The following is a 19,117-nucleotide window of genomic DNA, read 5'->3' on the forward strand; positions in this document are numbered from 1 at the left end:
ATTAAGTTTAGCAGCAACAGCTAAAAACGAATGCCTCCAAATAGGGACAGACAGGCAGGAATTTGCTAGGATGCTGCTTTGTGAATCCCTGCCATAAAGCTAGAGAGACTCCATTGGCACGTGCTGCCCTGGCAGCAGCATGGTAGCTTGCATCCTCGTCTTTGCCTGGCTGGCATCTTCAGACACTGCAGCAGCTCAGGTGGAAGTGAAGACTGAACACACAACAGCTGCATATAATTTAGAAGGCTTTCTATGTTTCTTATGTAGGGAGAGAAGTATCAACAGTCCAGAGTACAGAAACCAGGTAACGCAGGACAGCACTACAGGACTATCTAAACACCAAGACAAGGACATGGACTGTATTCTCCCTGGAAGAGACAAGCAGGGGAATGCTTCAAAGTGCAGGGTTTTCTCTTTTTTAAAATCTCACCACCTTTGTCAAACTGTTATTTCCATGCACCCATAAATACATGGATAAGGAATCTCAGCTTCAATAATGAGGGTCTGAGAAAGAAAAAGATAATAGTACATCCTCACAACTTTAGACACAGCTTTGTATAGATAGCTCAGTATAGGCCATTCGAAGAGCTACGCCTGTGCACAAAATTGTGCAAGTGGGCAGACCCTGACTGACACAAACTGTATCCTAACATAAAAGCACAGTGCTGCAAAGCCAATGGCCGCCTTTATTTTCTCATATTGAAAACCTGATATAAAACCTATAAAAATCAGCATTCTTTGAATCAGGGTCATAATTTCCACGAAAAAAAGGATCCCAGTAAAACATGCCAGAAGAATGCCACAGGATTTGGGTCTGATGACCCTTAAATACCATCATCATAGAAAGTGTACTGGTTTCCAAAAAGCAAACCACAAGGAAAGTGCATGCTGCATTATTCCAACTTACAGGTCGCATATTGGTCACCAGTACTGCAGACTCCAGCATGCACTCACACAGTCTCGGAGGTCCTCCCTCATATAGTATACAAGAATTAGTTATTCCCCACTTTTGACTTCCACTTCTCCAAAATTGTGGGCAACCCCTAGATGTAAGCATTTTTTTTTTGATCCTGTGATTGAAATTTTCAGTGTGTTTCAAAAGGAGCAAGGATACAGACATAGCCCACCTCTACAGGATTAATCCTTTTGATTATCCTGATATCCTTTTAGTTCTTACAGACAGCCTATCCCAAAAACAACGTGGCTGTATGACTTACAACTACTGTTACATTATCTGTTGCAAGTCATTAAAGTATTTTAGACTTCAAATACTGTCTTGCAAATAAACTCAACTTTTAATAGCAGGAAACATACATAAATATACGATTATACTTAAACAGGAAGTTCAGAAGAACAAAGGCATACTGAATTTCACCCTGTGAAAGAGACAACCAGTTCACTTCTAGAGGAACATTAAAGGGATTATTTTGCAACCGCTATGATGTGATCCTGGGATTAAGGTACAGTTGACCTTAAAGACACAGTGCAGAAATAAAGCAATTAAAAAACTCACACAAACACACACAATTCCTTTAAAAATAATTTATCCAGTTGATACAGATCATCCATACAACACAATACATTACATAAACCCCACACAATATGAAAGCAGTATGGATAGATACATTAAAAATATATTGTGAACAACACTTCAAGAATCAGAAAGATTATTTAAAAACAAAATTACCATCAGACATTATATATGCACATTTCAAAGGCTACTCAGCAAAAAAAAAAAAAGTTTGAGTGATTTCTGCACACTCTACAAGCTTCAGAAGCTAATTTTTGGAAGTTCTTACTATGTAGTAATACAAACTAAATTTCTTTAAAAAGAATGCATTTCTAATAATACTGTTGGGTTTTGAAAATAATTAAGTGAATTCTCTTTCCATTATATAGGCATCACTTTAAAAATTAGCCTGTCAACAAAAGCACTGTTGAGCAAGCCTGAATGAGTTAAATAAATTATTCTATTCGCTTCAGTAGGAAAACTCATGTGCATACATGTATTTAGAAAATAACTGCCTTAACATGCATGTACAGTGATTCAAATGATGCCATGGTTAATTTCTTCATAATGCTGTCATTATAATCATCTTCTTTGGCATGTTCAGAACCCTAAGAAGGATTATCAGCATGTGTTTCTTGTTTGGTGAATCAATTTAGCAGGAAAGCAAGCCCTTTGATGTTGGGCAAAACAATTTTTCCATTATCTGAGGGTGAAAAAGTATATCTTCATGCTGAAACAGGTTTTAAAAGTGTTTTCCTAATTCTATCTAGCAGCTCAAAAATTAGGGAGCTTCATATTAACACTATCTGGCCATGCTCATAAACTATTACTGTAATTGAAAGTGAACCTGCTCTTTCCTCTGTGCATTCCCTTGGGTCAGCATGAATATGTAGGCAATCTGCATAGTGAGCCAGAGGACAAAGTCATCTGAAATAAAACTAATTTACTCATTAAAAACAAATGACTGTATTTAAAAAATGGTTAGTTCTGATCTGATTAGCTGACTTGCACAATTCACTGCATATCTATACGAATGGTGGTGACTGTCCAGGAAAGTGGGGGCAGTTAGCAGGTGCAGCTAAACCAATTTTTGGCATTGGCTTAGGCTGGCTACTCAATCTACATCATAAGATCCAGACCTACTTCTGAATTATGTCTATCTTTTCTTGGTAGATCGGAAGGTGTGACAGAAAAAGTGATCTTGGATCTTACACCTACATAACTGACACTCTCCAACTGCCTGAATGTCATTGATAGCGTTCCTTATTGCCTGTTGGATGATTCCTCCTGAGCGATACAGGGGCTGTGTACTATCTGATAACTGTTTTGTGCTCAGAGAACCAAGTAAACTCTCAGCTTTAGACTGCTATGTGCCATCACAATAGGAAAAAGCAAATGGAGCATAGTGAAGGATATAAATTTAGCATTTAAAATAATTTGCAAAGCTAATACTAAGTAAGTCAACACAGTAATTAAGTATACAAGTCACATGGGAAATGTATTGTCCACTATATCACTAAGAATTAGCTCTTGAACAGCAACAAGAAAATCAGTAACAAGACTTCACCAGACAGGAAGGTGCCCCGTGGCTGGTAGGGAGATGCTCTTCTGCATCCACAAACAGGAACAGACACAGCTACATGCCCAAATTAGAATTCTGACAAAGAATTAACACCAAATAAATTGCTGTAGTTGAAATTACTCCAGTGAGATACGCTCAACTTTCCTAGTTCAAAGGGCATTTGATGCCAAGGCAAAACATAACCATTATCCTTCCAAAGAAAAAAAGCTGTAAAGTTTAGAAGCAGCCCAAACAAATCAAATGAGTTTTCTTTTACATTATGCACTTTTGAAAAGACTTATACTTTGCCTATTTCATATATTTAGATTATGCTTCCAAATGCCCAGCAAATCTCCTTGTCAGGATTCTTTTTTATGTGACGTTAAGGAATTAGGTACTAGATACTTATATCAAAAGCTGAATTATTACACTATAGCATTACAGCACTACAGTACCTGAAACAATTCTTGTCTGCCACCAGAATTTATAGATTTCACAGTTCCTACTTCTATTACCTCAAACCATCAGCAGGTCACAGTTGTTGAATCAGTATTTTTCTTCTTCCAACTATTCACTTTTCTATTTCATTTTTTTTTTAATGAGCTCTGTTTTGTTTTTACCTATGAGAGAACTGATGAAGTCTTCATACTAGTTGTACTTCCTGCTTTAGTTACTTTATTGCTTAAAACATTCATAGTCAGCTCTTAGTTTGTCTCAGTATCTGGGTTGTGGATTAACGATGTCTTCCTAAGATACAAAATAAAATATAGAGAGATTACAATCTCATTCTTCAACTAAAGTTCATTTTTAAAACTGAACATACTCAATATAACACACATGTAGAACATTATCCATATATTCTGTATTATTTGTATTTTTGCTTAGTAGCTCATTTACCTATTATGAAACATGGATATTTTACTTGATTTTTAACTACATGACTCTTTATGGCTTTACAGTTAGTTAAATGCAAACAACCATCCAGGCTGACGCAGGCTGTAAGACAATTCAAGGAACTAGAAACAACTGTAACAACAGGAACCACCAGGATGGCTGTCCACTGGCGACTGACACCCCCACATACAGCATAGCTATAACAACTCAAGAAACACATTTTAACATTTCTTTTGGCAAGTTAAGCCTCAGGATATAGCACTTAACTTCCTTATTCCATCTTCTGGGTGCAAAGGAAATATAAAATAAGACTTTTTTTTTTCCATTCTTCCCCTTTGATGCTAGAGTTGGCTCTTTTTTTTTCCTTGAGCCCAGAAAGCTCATAATGGAAAATTACAAGGTTCAGGTTAGCCTACAGCATTTATTAGAGATTTACGTGTCCCCCCGCCGGGGACGGGGCACCCCGGGGCCGACACGCCGGCCCTACCCACGCCCCCATATCCCGGAAGAGCCGCGCCCCCGCCTCTGCGCATGCGCGCCGCTCGCGGCGGCCCTCCCCCTCCTCCAAGCGCAGGCGCAAAGGCGCCGGCGGGCGCCACTCGAGCGGCAGCGGGAGGCGGGAAGCGCCGCCCGCTTCGGCGCGCCCAGGCCGCATGCGCGCCGCACATCCGGGTACTCCGACCGCCCCGCGGCGCATGGGCACTCTCGAACGGCCCGGCGCGCGAGGGCCGCCGGGAGGGGTGCATTGTGGGAAGGAGGCGGCTCTTCTCCCGGCGGAGGGTGGCGGTGAATCCTCCCGGCCGCTCACAGCAGTGTAGAGCCGCTTCCCCCCCCTACCCCCCTCCTCCCTCCCTCCCCCCCGTCCTCCTCCTCCACCCCACATACACACCCCCCCCCCCTCCGGCCCGCGGATTTAAAGGGGCAGAGGCGCCAATCCGCGGCACCATGCCGAACTTCTGCGCGGCCCCCAACTGCACCCGCAAGAGCACCCAGTCCGACCTGGCCTTCTTCCGCTTCCCCCGGGACCCGGTCAGGTGAGACCCCAGCCGGGCACCGGCAGCGCCGCCCCTGCGACACCACCCGCGCCGACGAGGGGGGCGGGCGGGCTGCCGAGCGCCCGGCCTCGCCGCTCCCCTCGGGGCGCGCTAGCCCGCGGCGCTGCGCTCTGCTCCGCTCCGCTCCGCCGGAGGAGGCAGCCCAGCGCGGAGGCGCCTCCCCGCCTCCCCCTTCCCCCCGCGCCTCCTCACCTAGGCCGCGGGGCGGTCCGACGCGAGGCGGCCGCCCGGCAATGCCGGCTCCCCTCGAGGAGGCCGCGCGCTGCGGCGCCGCCGCGAGGGCGGGGCTCCGCGGGACCCTCCGGCCCGCGGCGGGGAGGCGGGCGGGCGCCTGCGCATGCGCCGCCGCGGCCGCTGCCCCCCCCCCCGGGGGGGCGGGGGCGCGTGAGGAGCGCGCGCGCCCGCCGTGGGGGGGGTGATTGACAGTTGGGGGCGGGGCGGGAGGGAGCACGTGGCCCTGAGAGGTGTGGGGTGGCAATGGGGGGGTGAGCATGTGGCTCTGAGAGGTGTGGGGTGGCAGTGGGGGGGGGAGCATGTGGCTCTGAGAGGTGTGGGGTGACGATGGGGTGTGTGTGTAGGAGGTGTGGGGCCGCGATGGGGGGGCACGTGGCCCTGAGAGGTGTGGGGTGGCGATGGGGGGGGAGCATGTGGCTCTGAGAGGTGTGGGGTGGCGATGGGGTGTGTGTCTGTGGGAGGTGTGGGGCCGCGATGGGGGGGTCACGTGGCCCTGAGAGGTGTGGGGTGGCAATGGGGGGGGGAGCATGTGGCTCTGAGAGGTGTGGGGTGGCAGTGGGGGGGGGGAGCATGTGGCTCTGAGAGGTGTGGGGTGGCGATGGGGTGTGTGTAGGAGGTGTGGGGCCGCGATGGGGGGGCACGTGGCCCTCAGAGGTGTGGGGTGGCGATGGGGTGTGTGTAGGAGGTGTGGGGCCGCGATGGGGGGGTCACGTGGCCCTGAGAGGTGTGGGGTGGCAATGGGGGGGGGAGCATGTGGCTCTGAGAGGTGTGGGGTGGCAGTGGGGGGGGGAGCATGTGGCTCTGAGAGGTGTGGGGTGGCAGTGGGGGGGGGGAGCATGTGGCTCTGAGAGGTGTGGGGTGGCGATGGGGTGTGTGTAGGAGGTGTGGGGCCGCGATGGGGGGGCACGTGGCCCTCAGAGGTGTGGGGTGGCGATGGGGTGTGTGTAGGAGGTGTGGGGCCGCGATGGGGGGGTCACGTGGCCCTGAGAGGTGTGGGGTGGCAATGGGGGGGGGAGCATGTGGCTCTGAGAGGTGTGGGGTGGCAGTGGGGGGGGGGAGCATGTGGCTCTGAGAGGTGTGGGGTGGCGATGGGGTGTGTGTAGGAGGTGTGGGGCCGCGATGGGGGGGCACGTGGCCCTCAGAGGTGTGGGGTGGCGATGGGGGGGGGAGCATGTGGCTCTGAGAGGTGTGGGGTGGCGATGGGGTGTGTGTCTGTGGGAGGTGTGGGGCCGCGATGGGGGGGTCATGTGGCCCTGAGAGGTGTGGGGTGGCAATGGGGGGGGGAGCATGTGGCCCTGAGAGGTGTGGGGTGGCAATGGGGGGGGGAGCATGTGACTCAGAGGTGTGGGGTGACGATGGGGTGTGTGTCTGTAGGAGGTGTGGGGCCGCGATGGGGGGGGGTGCATGTGGCCCTGAGAGGGGTGGGGGGGAGCATGTGGCTCTGAGAGGTGTGGGGTGGCGATGGGGCACGTGTCTGTAGGAGGTGTGGGCCCATAATGGGGGGTGTGTGGCCCTGAGAAATATGGGGCCGTGATGGGGGGGCGTATGGCAATGTGAGGTGTGGGGCAGCGATGGGGGGGGAGTGCATGGCCCTGAGAGATGGGGGGGGGGGTGTCTGGAGGACGTGTGGGCCCCTGGTGGGGGACACACGTCCCTGAGAGGTGTGGGGCAGCGATGGGGGGAGTGTCATCATGCGAGGTGTGGGGCAGAGATGGGGCGCATGTCTGTAGGATGTGTGGGGCGGTGATGGAGGGCCCGTAGCCCTGAGAGGTGTGGGGCAGTTATGGGGGGCACGTGGCCATGAGAGGTGTGGGGTGGCAATAAGGGGGGGTCACGTCGCTGTGCAAGGTGTGGGGCAGTGATGGGGTGCGTGTCTGTAGGACATGTGGGGCGGTGATGGGAGGCGCGTGGCCCAGAGAGGTGTGGGGCCGTGATGCGGTGCGTGTCTGCAGGACATGTGGGACTGTGATGGGGCACCCTGAGAGGTGTATGTGTGGGGGACGCATTTCCGAAGGATGTGTGGGGCCGTGATGGGGGGCACGTGGCCATGAGCAGTGTGGCACCACGATGGGGGGCACATGTTCTTGAGAGGTGTGGGGCGGTGATGGGCACGTGGCCATGATAATAGCAGTCCCTGGGAGCTGGTGCAGCCAGCAGGAAAATTCAAAAACCCCAGGCAATTGTGGTACATAGTTTTTCTGGGAAAATAGTCCCCAAGCGTTTTCAAAAGAAGGCACAAAAAAATCTCATATTGGTACTAGCCTATTCTGAAAACTCTTTTTTCAGATATTTTTCACACTCTCCTGAGTGAATAGAGTGCTTTGCATTAAAACTCTGATTTTCAAACCTCTTTCCAGTGGTCACACACTGCAAAGTTTTGTAGTTTAACCCATATTAGATATAGTTATGCATTGAATGAGAACTGTAATCAAAATATTTGATTGCCTACTCTTAACTTACCATCCGTGTGATTCACTCCCAGTGTTGCCTCTTTCAACCCTCTGTCCTTTGCCAGCTGCAAGTTCTTGCACAGCCAAAGCAACGGCTGCAGATTGTGCAGGATTGAGGAGATTTGGTGCTGTCTGAACTGCAGTATTAATTTCTCAGGAGTTCTTGCTGCAGAACCTGAGTCATGTGAAGTTGAGCAAACATGATTAATACACACATGACAGTTTATTACGTGAAGAAAAGAGCCCCTTCAGTTTTATACATCTTTTTCTGTTGAAAGACGTTTTTGAATGAATGTTTTTCATGTTAGCGCTACAGAAATACGTCTAAAAATATGCAGTTAACCAAACAGCTGCCACTAATTTTTAAGATTTGTATTGTTTTATTGTATTTCAGAATTATAATACTACCATTCTTTGTGGAAGCTTAGCGTTAAAGATCTTGTGAAAAAACAATGTATGTCAGCTACAGTGAGTTGAACAATATAGACTGTTTGCAAAAGAAATGTCCATAGAAGTGGTTAAGAAGTGGTTTAAGAAGTATGTACCAGTTTATATTTCCACAACAGCAGCGGTGTGAGTAGGCATACTTTCTGTTCTCATGTTTTGCATAATCCCCGTGAAGTAGTTCAAACTAATCGGATTAATGCTGCTGTAAGAGAATCACAGAAAATAGTGGTAAATTTTACCTTGAAGGACCACTTGGTCATTTATACTGTACAAAGGAAGGATAGGCTATACCGAAGCTGTTAGTTTCAATGACAAAGACTGCCTAGCACCCCTTTTGCCCTGTCAGTGTTCTGCATAAGGGTGTTTTGGGTTTTTTTTTTTCCTTAATATCTCATACCTTTCTCATTTAAACCTATATAAAAATGTCCAAATTGGTCATATGTTCTATTTTAGCAACTCTTAGTATTTAAAGATTGATAGAGCATTGTAACCTTTATGGCTTTGTAGACTATAGGATGTTAGTGCTTTAGTTTCCTATTTGAAGTGCAGCAGTGATCTGCAACTGGTAGATGACAGGCAACGTGTTGCTTGTACAACCTTCCAGTACTGCATGCTGTCATAGAAACCTGTTGCTGTTGTAGGTCAGATTGGTACGGTGAGCAAAGTGCTTCATGCTGAAAATTGTTTGTTTGCTCTTGAGGATCTTGCAGTGAGAAGGCAGGGCATAACAGAGCACATCTTTAAAAATGAATTTTGTTTTAAAAAAATCATTGATGGGAAATACATAGTCCCAGAAATAAATTGTCTCTGTTAGCTACCTCCCTTCGATTTTTCCACAGTAACTGAATAATTACCCTTTTTCCCAATTCAGTGCTAAGCAGTTTCAGCTAGACATTCCAAAACTGATCTTTAGAGCACTAATGAGTTTATGAGAGCTAACCAGTTATTTGAGACAAACTTCATATATTTTTTCTATCTGAGAATATTAGAAGGGGCGAAATGATTAGGCTTTGAAGAAGAACTGATTGTGGTTAATGGATGGTGCATAGTTTTTTCACATCAAACATGAATGTAAATAAATGGCCTCTGTTTCCCCAGCAGAGATGTTCATTTTAATAATTTTACATGGTCTAGGCAGTGATTCCCCACAATAAGATCTATCCGTGCTTCTTGTTCATGGCAGTTAGAGTTGAGGTGAGGTTTGAGTATTTGGAACAAAATACTTTTTAAGCAACAGAGATGCTATTTTACTGTAGTTGACCAGCACTGAGGTTAAATAAATTATTTAAATTATACCTGAACCTAAATAAAAATGCATTTCAAGCTTCCATGAGATGTCAGCAGATCTCTGGAAATAATATTAAGTTTGTGACTGAAGAAAACCTCCTTAAAACCTAAAAAGTGGTAACTAAAGTAGCATTGAAAAATGTTGTATTGAAGTGGATTTTACATTTTGCCAAATATTTTGCAACTAAAGCACTTATAAAACAGTATACAGTGCATGTTAGCTGAATACCTAAAATTAAGTATAAAAGTTTCCAGCTTTTATGTTAAAATCTTCTAAATTGCTGCTTGGATAATACCAAGCGCGGTTATATTGAGTTGTTTGGGCAGCGTGACCTTCTTTTGCCTTTGTTCTTCCATTTCTGGTTCCTCCGAGAGCATTTGTTTTGGGGCCAAACTCGTAGCGAGACCGCAGCGCTGCATTCGGCCTTAGTTGAGGAGCTTGCATGTTTGAATCCAGCCATGTGAAGTTTGCCAGTAAAGTTTCCTAGATGCGTAGAGCTCCAGTTACAGAACTGCTGCTCCTGCCGGGTGAGGAGCTTGGCGCCGGTCGCTGCCCGGGATCCTCCAACTAGGGCTCTGCGTGCCAAGGCCTTCGGGGCTTTGCTCAGATTGTGTGCTTGGGTCCTGCCTAATGCAGGCTGACGGCATCGACTTCAGCACAAAAGACAGCAGCCGCCGCCACTTTTACGTAACCGGAGGAGAGGTCAGGAAGGCAGAGGGATATCTGGTGGTTAGTTTTTTTCTTTGCGAGGCTGATTTTCTCAGCTACACTCCTCTGTAGCATTCCTCCTATCTTCTGCCGTCACTTATTACAGTCTGCCCTGGTCCCTAGCTGTGACTACCATCTATTTAACTTGTTCTCTGGATGGCAGCAGCATCTGAAGTGAAGCAATTCAGACTGATTTTGGTTGTTCTTGACAGCTGTGTGCCAGTTTTGGTGTGTGCATGAAACGTACCATCACTTCCACAGTTTGTTGCTGTATGGTGGCCAGGGGTTATCTTGATGTGAGGAGCTCTGACTTTGCTTCCTGGCAGTCCTCAGCGTCCTTGAGTCAGTGGAGAGTGACAGGTAAGACCTGCTAAGGTTAGGCTCTTGCTCTGGACACTCCTCTAGCCTGAAGCCCTCTCCATTGACTCTAAGGAAACTGATCTACCTTTATGACAGCCCAATGTGATTACCTCTATTTAGGTATCTAATAATCAGAGCACCCACTCAGAAAGCATGAGAGCCAGATTCAATTTAATTTGCATGTTAAGGGTCTCCTATGTAAAAAAAATGTGTTTATACCCTTTGGTTATGGGAAGGCTAGAGAATACTCTCCTCTTGTTGAAGTGATATAACTGTATAGGTAACAGTACACAATCTATGGTGCCACAAGACTGAGCAAGAAAAAAAAATTCTTTTTCTTTTAAACTAATATTGAGGATACTATGTGTACATCTGTGAGAGCAATTTATTAGAAATGATCCCCTTTTTATGGTACTCCTGCTACAGTTATTTTTATATTTTACATTAATTACAAATTAGTTAAAATGTACAACTGCTCCAGCCAGCAGAGATCAGAACCCAAGATTCCCCTCTTTCACCTTCAAAGTTGCCCTCTCACCCTCACTTAAAATACGGGTGACTAAATCCACTCAGGACTGTGGATTTCCTTATTTGGGTTGCCCACCAAAACATCTGGACAATGCTTATCCCTAAATTGTTGAACAGTCACTATTATTTTTCTTTCTCCTTCTCTTATGAGCAATAGTTATGTGTTTGTAAGCAAAAATAATAATCAAATTGCTTCCATCCTAACTTCTAGCAGTTTCTTTGGTAAGGAAGCTTCTGCTTTTTACTTCAGGAATAAGAAAAGATTTTAAGCCTTTTGTTTTTTAAGTGGACCCAATAATTTTTGTCCTTTCCTTTTATTTCAGCAATGACTGTGTTATGGGGAGACTTCTCCACTCTATGCCCTACTGAAGCAACAGACTCTGTATAACTTCTCTGAGTAGGTGCCTAGGACTTTATGGGCATTGCCAACATGTACCAATTAAAAAAAAATACTTAATCTAAAATATGAGAAATTTGAGTCCATGTTGAAAAGTATATAGAGAATTGATTAGTCAATGAAGTAAAATAAATCATTGAGAATACAATGAAAATTCCTTCCCATTATGGCTGGAAAATTATTGCAGTAGTATCGTAACTCTTTATAGTCTAGTTTTCTCTGGTTGTCTTGAGTTTGTTTAGGTAGGGACTTAGCCTAGGGGGAATGGGAGTTTGTGTAACCGCTTTATATGGTTAGGATAATGAACAAGTCATTAATCTTGTTCATGCAAAGGTTTTTAGTCATCTGTATTGTATGTTTTCAACTGTCTGTTTAGTCATGTGCTGTCATGAACTGGTAGCTTTGTGATGCCACAGGATGGATGGATGTATATTAAAATAATACTCCTTCAGAGAATTCTATTTGCAGGAAAGAAATGACACTTTTTGACCTTTAAATACTGAGGTATTCATGGCTGCTCCAATTTTGCTTTATATATATTTACTGCACAAATGAAATAGCAGATGAGTTTTGCTTGAGTAGCTGTGCAGAATCAGTCTATGCAAGTCCTGGCTCAAAAATTCATGGTAAGAACATGATTGCAGGGACCCCATTGGGAGAAATACATGCTGATTAATACATTTACATAAATTACTGAAAATGTTTTACTCACCAGAGGAAATACTAGCTTGCCTATCTAAAGGGGACCCTATGAATAGGGGAAATGTTTCTTTAGCTTTGTATTATATCTCAGAAAACTAATTTGAAGCAGAAATAAATGTAAAAAAAATGGACATCTAATGAAAACTTACTTCAGATCTGTGAGCTCTCTGTAGAACAGCTGCTGTTTTTTTATTTCACTTTTCAAAAATCTGCTCTAAACTCCCTAATAATCAGAATAAATAAGAAAAATACTGTATTTTGAAGGGAAACAGAGAAAAGTTAACCATTTTCATAGCTGTCTTGAAAATTTTTTTGAATTTATCTAGTCTACAAGCTCATCTCTTTGTCTTTTCTTACCTTCCTTTTTAAGAATTAAATGTCAGCAGGTCAGCTTTCATGAGCAACTGCATTGCATGCCTCTGTATATGTGAGACAGAGGCAGGAACATAAGAATTATGGGAAAGATTTGGACATAAGTTTGCTGGAGTGAGTAAAAAGAGAAAAACTATTTTTTAAAAAAAATTTTGTAGGACTTTGCAATGGAACATGTACACAACTTTCCCTAGCCTTGTGTAAAGGGCAGTGCTTACTGCCCACAAATGGTGAATAAGGTTTTGAAACTCTTGTGAATTTTGTGTAAACTTAAAACTAGCTAATTCTTTTGTTTATATGCAGGTGTCAAAGGTGGGTAGAGAACTGTCGAAGGGCAGATTTAGAAGACAAAACTCCAGATCAACTCAACAAGCACTATAGACTGTGTGCTAAACATTTTGAGACTTCTATGATATGTAGAAGTGTAAGTAAAACCAAATACTTGTTTATTCTATCTTGCAAAATGTGATTAACATTTTTAATCAGAAAGTTGCATTTTAATCTTTGATGCCTTGGGTAACTGTTCTCTGGGAAAATTAATCTCTTAGTTTAACTGAGATCATTATCATGGTCCAGGCACCGCACAGACTTGCAGATGTTTGTATTGGCACAAAGGATGAGGTGGAAATGAGCAGCTGGGGAAGAGAAAAGCTGAGCTGCTGCTTCTGGTTTAACATGTTTGTGGAGCTCTGGCCTTCATTGCACTTCTTTCCTCATATCAGTGCTCGTTTTGTTTACTGTCACTGGATATTACAACATTATACAAATAAATTGAGTGTAAGAGTGTAAGTTTGTATACCTCTAATTATTTAAAATCATTAATGTGCTGAAGTGTGTACGTGGTGTGACTGAGTTCAGTTACACTCTGTTGTGGCCAAGAGCATTCTTTACATCTGTCAAGCTTTTAGTTCCTGCTATATTTTATCCAGCTAGAATCATGTCACTGTTTCCTCTTAATGAAATACATGGTTTTCAATTCTTCTTCTCATTAACAAGATGGTGCTGATTTTAACAGCTTCCATAACAGTAGGAAACCATGGATTTCAGTCTTTGTATGAAGTTTTAATTTGTAAGCTAAGTTCCACCCTGATATATATGCACATTTGGTCCTTCAGGTACGTAGGATAATTTAAAATGCAGAATTTGAGCTCTTGGTGGCATTACACATGACAGGGTCTATGAGTATCCAACATCCCAGAAACAAGCAAACAAATAGTGAAAGTAATTCTGAATCTGAAATGGAGTTTTATGAAACTTAGTTTACTTAAAGTGCACTTCAAGCTAATAATGTGTAAATATGATCAGGTAGAACTAGGTACTTAATGGAACCTATCCAGCTTAGACAACATAAGTTTACAGTATATTCAAATGTGAACTTTATTTAAAATAATTTTATCTAACTACTAGAGACATTTACACGAACATTTAGAAGAATTCTTTTCTTCCTGCTACTGATTTGATAGATAACCTTTCATTCAATATGGTCTTCCACAGTAGCTGGGTGTGGAAGCGCATAAATCTACGTAAAGAGGTAGTTCCACATTTTCATTGTGAAAATACTTACAAAATTTTTCTAGAATTGTGAAATAAATGATGAAAAACAAAGCATAATAGTAACAAAAGTTTTCCTTTCTGACGTATGGTTGTCCTTTTATCCAGAAGGATTTTTTTAAATGAATAATTTTAATTTACCTTAACATTTTTATTATATTGGGGATATGTGATGTGAAGATAAAGGGGAAAAGTGATTATGCTTCTAGGGAGGTATCTTTCTTCTTATTTTCAGTTTTCTCTTGATATGCCTGAAATATGAATAACATAGTGCAGCATTCTGATTGTTCAGAACTATCAGAAAGTAAAAATACTAAAAGAAGGACAAATGCAGTCTGTCTTTACTGTCAAGTAAAACACAAAAATGAAAACATAAACAGTTAGAAAGAGAGAGCGTGGCCTCTGAAATTTGTTCTGGATTTTTTGTATTCACGCAGTGAGAACTTCCCAGAGAAATCCCTAATCTAGATGTCTAACTTCTTACAGAGTCCTTACAGAACAGTTTTAAGAGATAATGCTGTGCCAACTATATTTGATCTTACAAGTCATCTGAACAATCCCCACAGCAGACATAGAAAAAGGATAAAAGAGCTGGTAAGTTTTTAATTTAAGAACTTGTCTTTATTGTTTTAACATGCAAAGAAAATTCAGATGAAATTTTATATATAAGTGTCAAATAATGGTATTTAGTGTGTTTAGTTTTTAGTTTCTCTACTTCCTATCCTGTTAGCTTTTTGTTGATTATATGTTAGATATCTAAATGCTATGCTAATACAATTTTTATATGCTAAGGAAAGCTTGATGAAATTATCTGAAAAATGAGTTGTTTTAGTCCAGAGCTGATACTCTCTTTCAAAGCCAGTGTACAGCTTCCTTTTACGTGTTATTACAGTGCTAACTGGATACAACTTATAGATGGTGCATTGAAATTAGTGCTACATACGGATTGCATAGTCTTCAGTGCACCTGTTTCACTTCTGAAGTCTGCGGTTCTTCAGGGATGCTTGCTTTAGCTTGTGGTTCTAAAAAGATGATCAATTCATAAAACCAAGATCAAGCAGTTTCTTGTGGAATTGTGACTTGTCAGTAGCTCTTTTGTATCATTTGCAGAAAAAGTGTCTATAGGTCTCTGTAGATTTAAGTGAAAATTAAGAAGAATTCAACTACTGAGGTCTGTTTATATGTTAAAAAATACAGGTGCATTCTAGATATTCCTTCATAAGTTTGATAAGTCTGCTTATTAACCAAAACTTAGAAAGTAGAGCAAAAGACAGTTGTGTCTGGTGACTAGGTGCATATCCATATCAAAACAAAATTCTTCCTTAAAACTGATTTACTAACAATTGTAAAATATAGATTGAATAACCTCTTGGTATAAGTATAGGAACCTTACAGTAGGAGCAAGCTATTCTCACACAGTTAGTAGATTTGTATGTCATGACAGCAGTAAACTATCTGAAGAAACTCCTTCTTTTGCACCTTTTAGCACTTTTTGACAAGTATTAACACTTTTTAAATGGCCTCATCTACAATATTAATATCTGATCTTGATGTGTTTTAATATTTTAAGGTCACATGGTAGTCATTATCATAAATATATATAAAAATATAATTTTAATATATAATTTTATTTTTTTCTTTCTTTAAGAGTGAAGATGAAATAAGAACACTGAAGCAGCAAAAGAGTAAGTAGGCAAATTATTTGGGCTTGTAGAAGAGTTATTTTACTAAAGCAGACAAGGTAATGCAGAACGCAAACTGTAAGCTCACATGTATATCATGAGGCTAGCTGAATTGCTGCTTGATTTAAACAGCCAGTCTAAACTCTTTCTGAAATACTCATTTACTTTTAAACTAGAAACATTATTCTCTGGACTCCAGTAACTTAAAAGGTTATGAGGATAGCAGGGGAAAACAAATGTTAACTTTTACTCACGTGTAGTCTTATACTTACAGTATTTTATGTTTTGTAGTCGATGAAGCTTTTGAACGGGAACAGGCAACTCAAGAATTGAATGAAAGCAATACACAGAATACTGTCTCAGAGGAAGGAGGGGAAGAACAAGAGGAGGAAGCTGTTCCCTTAACGCTTGAAGAAAGAGAAAACAAAGATTACCTTAAATCTTTGTTTGAAATTTTGATCCTAATGGGTAAACAAAATATTCCCTTGGATGGCCATAATGTCGATGAGCTTCCAGAAGGTATTTTCACTTCAGATAACTTTCAGGCTCTGCTGGAATATCGAATAAATGCTGGAGATGAAGTTCTGAGGAAACGATTTGAGATGACTGCAGTAAATCTTGAATATTGTTCAAAAACTCAGCAGAAGCAAATGCTTGAAATCTGTGAAAGCTGCGTTAGAGAAGAGACATTGAGGGAAGTAAGAGACTCGCACTTCTTTTCTGTTGTAACTGATGAAGTAGTAGATATAGCAGGAGAAGAACATTTGCCAGTTTTGGTAAGATTTGTTGATGAATCTCATAATCTGAGAGAGGAATTCATAGGGTTTTTGCCTTATGAGGCTGATCCTGAAATTTTAGCTGTTAAATTCCACACAACTATTACTGAAAAGTGGGGTCTAAACATGGAGTACTGTCGAGGTCAAGCCTACATTGTCTCCAGTGGGTTTGCTTCTAAAATGAAAGTTGTAGCTACAAGACTCTTGGAAAAGTATCCACAAGCTGTGTATACGCTGTGTTCCTCTTGTGCCTTAAATGTATGGCTGGCAAAATCCATCCCTGTTGTTGGTGTTTCCATTGCACTAGGAACAATCGAAGAAGTCTGCTGTCTTTTTAATCAGTCTCCACAGTTACTAGTAGAACTGGACAATACAATTTCTGTTCTTTTTCAGAACAATGAGGAGAAAGGCAATGAGCTGAAGGAGATCTGCCGTTCTCAGTGGACAGGCAGACATGATACTTTTGAGGTTTTAGTGGACCTGCTGCAAGCATTGGTGCTGTGTTTGGATGGTGTTAGCAGTGACTCATCTGTCCGGTGGAGCAACTTTATTGCTGGTCGAGCATTTGTACTTTCAAGTGCGTTAACAGATTTTGACTTCATTGTCACTATTGTAATTCTGAAAAACATTCTATCTTTTACAAGAGCATTCGGAAAAAATCTCCAAGGACAAACATCAGATGTGTTCTTTGCAGCTAGCAGCTTAACAGCAGTCTTGCATTCACTGAATGAAGTGATGGAAAATATTGAAGTTTACCATGAATTTTGGTTTGAGGAAGCAACAAATTTGGCTACAAAACTGGATGTACAAATTAAACTTCCTGGAAAATTTCGCAGGGCACAACAGGGTAACTTAGACTCTGAGGTAACTTCCGAAAATTACTACAAGGAAATCCTTAGTGTCCCCGCAGTGGAGCACATTATTCAAGAATTAAAAGATATATTCTCAGAACAACATTTAAAAGCTCTCAAATGTTTATCGTTAGTGCCCTCAGTCATGGGGCAGCTCAAATTCAATACATCTGAAGAGCATCATGCTGATATGTACAAAAATGACTTGCCTAATCCGGACACGCTTTCTGCTGAGCTTCATTGTTGGAGAATCAAGTGGAAGCACAGAGGAAAAGACATTGAGCTTCCAGCTACTATTTACGAAGCACTTCATTTGCCTGACATAAAATTTTTCCCTAATGTATATGCATTGCTCAAAGTCTTGTGCATCCTTCCAGTGATGAAGGTGGAGAATGAGAAATATGAAGTAGGACGAAAGCGCTTAAAGGCATACCTGAAAAACACCTTGACAGAACAAAGGTCAAGCAACCTAGCTCTGCTCAACATAAACTTTGATATAAAACATGACTTAGATTTAATGGTGGACACCTACATTAAACTCTATCCAGATAAAGTGGAATTTCAGGAAGACTTTCTTCCCTCAAATAACTCTGAAGTAACAGAAGAAGCTTAATTTTTTTAAGCTCTAACCAGTCTGTTGAAACAGCTTTTTCCTAGTTAAACTTCAAGGTTGAGAGGAAAAGTTGTGAAGTCTCAAAAATCACTGCAATGGTATTTCCATTTTAGGTCTCAGATTGAAGAAGCAATGGTCAGTGACCCAAGTTATGTTTTGTTTAATCTGCATTAAATATGTTATGTGAACAAAAACAAGCCTGAAAATAAACCTGTGTTCTTAGCAAAGATGGTGCTTTCTCCATCTGATTGACTTAACTAGGTGCTCGTTTACTTTGTTGCATCATGGAAAAAGTACATTGTGGTGATTGTAGATCAAATGGGGCTGTTACATATTCACTCATGAATAAGGATAAGAAAAAACTCACAATGTTAAAAGGAGAGTATAATCCATTTCAGTCTAGTTACTTAGAATTTTTCTCTTTTTGAAAACTTAAAAAAGATCTTTAACTGGCATATATTGGCATTTTGGAGAGTGGAATCAGCTATTGCACGATCCTTGTGCTGTGGACTGTTCTCTATACAAAGTAAAAATTAATGATTTAGAGGTACGATAAGGTTTCATTGGAAGAGTCAGCCTCTTTAATCACTTGATGACTGTTTACATTCCTTTGTGTGAGACACACAACTGTGTTTTTTTTCCTTCCTTTAGGTTTTTAACAGGTATGGCAGGAATACTGAAATTCCTAGAAGACACTAAAAATTAAGTTTATTCCATGACATTTAAATCCGTTTGTTCTATCCTGTCTCTGATACAAAATTGTGCATTTTATTGTCTGTTTATTTGTAAACTCACCCAGGAAAGATTACAAAGAAGAGTTTGTTGTTTGTCTAGAAGTAAGATTGAAAATACTGCTGTTATTTTTGGCAAAAATAAAACATTTTGTACAGTTTATTGCAATTTAAAATAAAATGTGAATTTGCTTTTTACCTAGTATTGAATTTATTAGTAAAGCAGTGCCTCTTTGAGAAGGTGTGTTCTTTTGTAAGTACCTTTAGTTTTGGCTATTTTTTTCTCTGTTTCTGTAGTTCTAGTGAGTGGCATTGTCTTAAGGCACAGGAAGCTTTGTGTAATAGCACTTCTGATCTGTATGCTCTGCTGTTTTTTTTTTTTTTTTTTTTTTTTTTTTTTTTTTTTT

The 19,117-nt window shown here is 41.9% G+C and overlaps 1 protein-coding gene and 1 long non-coding RNA gene across 10 annotated transcripts; one reads left to right on the top strand and one right to left on the bottom strand.

Moving 5' to 3' along the window:
* Nucleotides 1–1,527: 1,527 nt before the first annotated feature.
* LOC112981910 (uncharacterized) lies at nucleotides 1,528–5,380 on the bottom strand. Of its 2 annotated transcripts, none has more exons than XR_010387340.1 (2): nucleotides 5,213–5,380; nucleotides 1,528–3,818 (listed from the first exon to the last, which is right to left on the bottom strand). It is a non-coding gene; the product is annotated as an uncharacterized LOC112981910 (long non-coding RNA). The 2 variants fall into 2 exon arrangements; XR_003258856.2 differs by lacking the exon at nucleotides 5,213–5,380 and adding an exon at nucleotides 4,965–5,186.
* On the top strand, nucleotides 4,688–18,908 carry THAP12 (THAP domain containing 12). Of its 8 annotated transcripts, XM_064505222.1 has the most exons (7): nucleotides 7,168–10,507; nucleotides 11,359–11,432; nucleotides 12,505–12,620; nucleotides 12,810–12,930; nucleotides 14,544–14,651; nucleotides 15,706–15,742; nucleotides 16,031–18,908. In XM_064505222.1, exons 4-7 carry the CDS (start codon nucleotides 12,916–12,918, stop codon nucleotides 17,977–17,979), a joined length of 2,109 nt encoding a protein of 702 aa, XP_064361292.1. In that variant the 5' UTR covers nucleotides 7,168–10,507; nucleotides 11,359–11,432; nucleotides 12,505–12,620; nucleotides 12,810–12,915; the 3' UTR covers nucleotides 17,980–18,908. The 8 variants fall into 8 exon arrangements, with proteins under 8 accessions (XP_064361289.1, XP_064361287.1, XP_025953693.1 ...); XM_064505219.1 differs by lacking the exons at nucleotides 7,168–10,507; nucleotides 12,505–12,620 and adding an exon at nucleotides 4,688–4,999 and having other exon boundaries at nucleotides 14,495–14,651; XM_026097910.2 differs by lacking the exon at nucleotides 12,505–12,620 and having other exon boundaries at nucleotides 7,167–10,507; nucleotides 14,495–14,651.
* Nucleotides 18,909–19,117: the final 209 nt, after the last annotated feature.

Source organism: Dromaius novaehollandiae, chromosome 1 (assembly GCF_036370855.1).
Source record: "Dromaius novaehollandiae isolate bDroNov1 chromosome 1, bDroNov1.hap1, whole genome shotgun sequence".
In the NCBI taxonomy this organism is placed as follows: Eukaryota; Metazoa; Chordata; class Aves; order Casuariiformes; family Dromaiidae; genus Dromaius; species Dromaius novaehollandiae.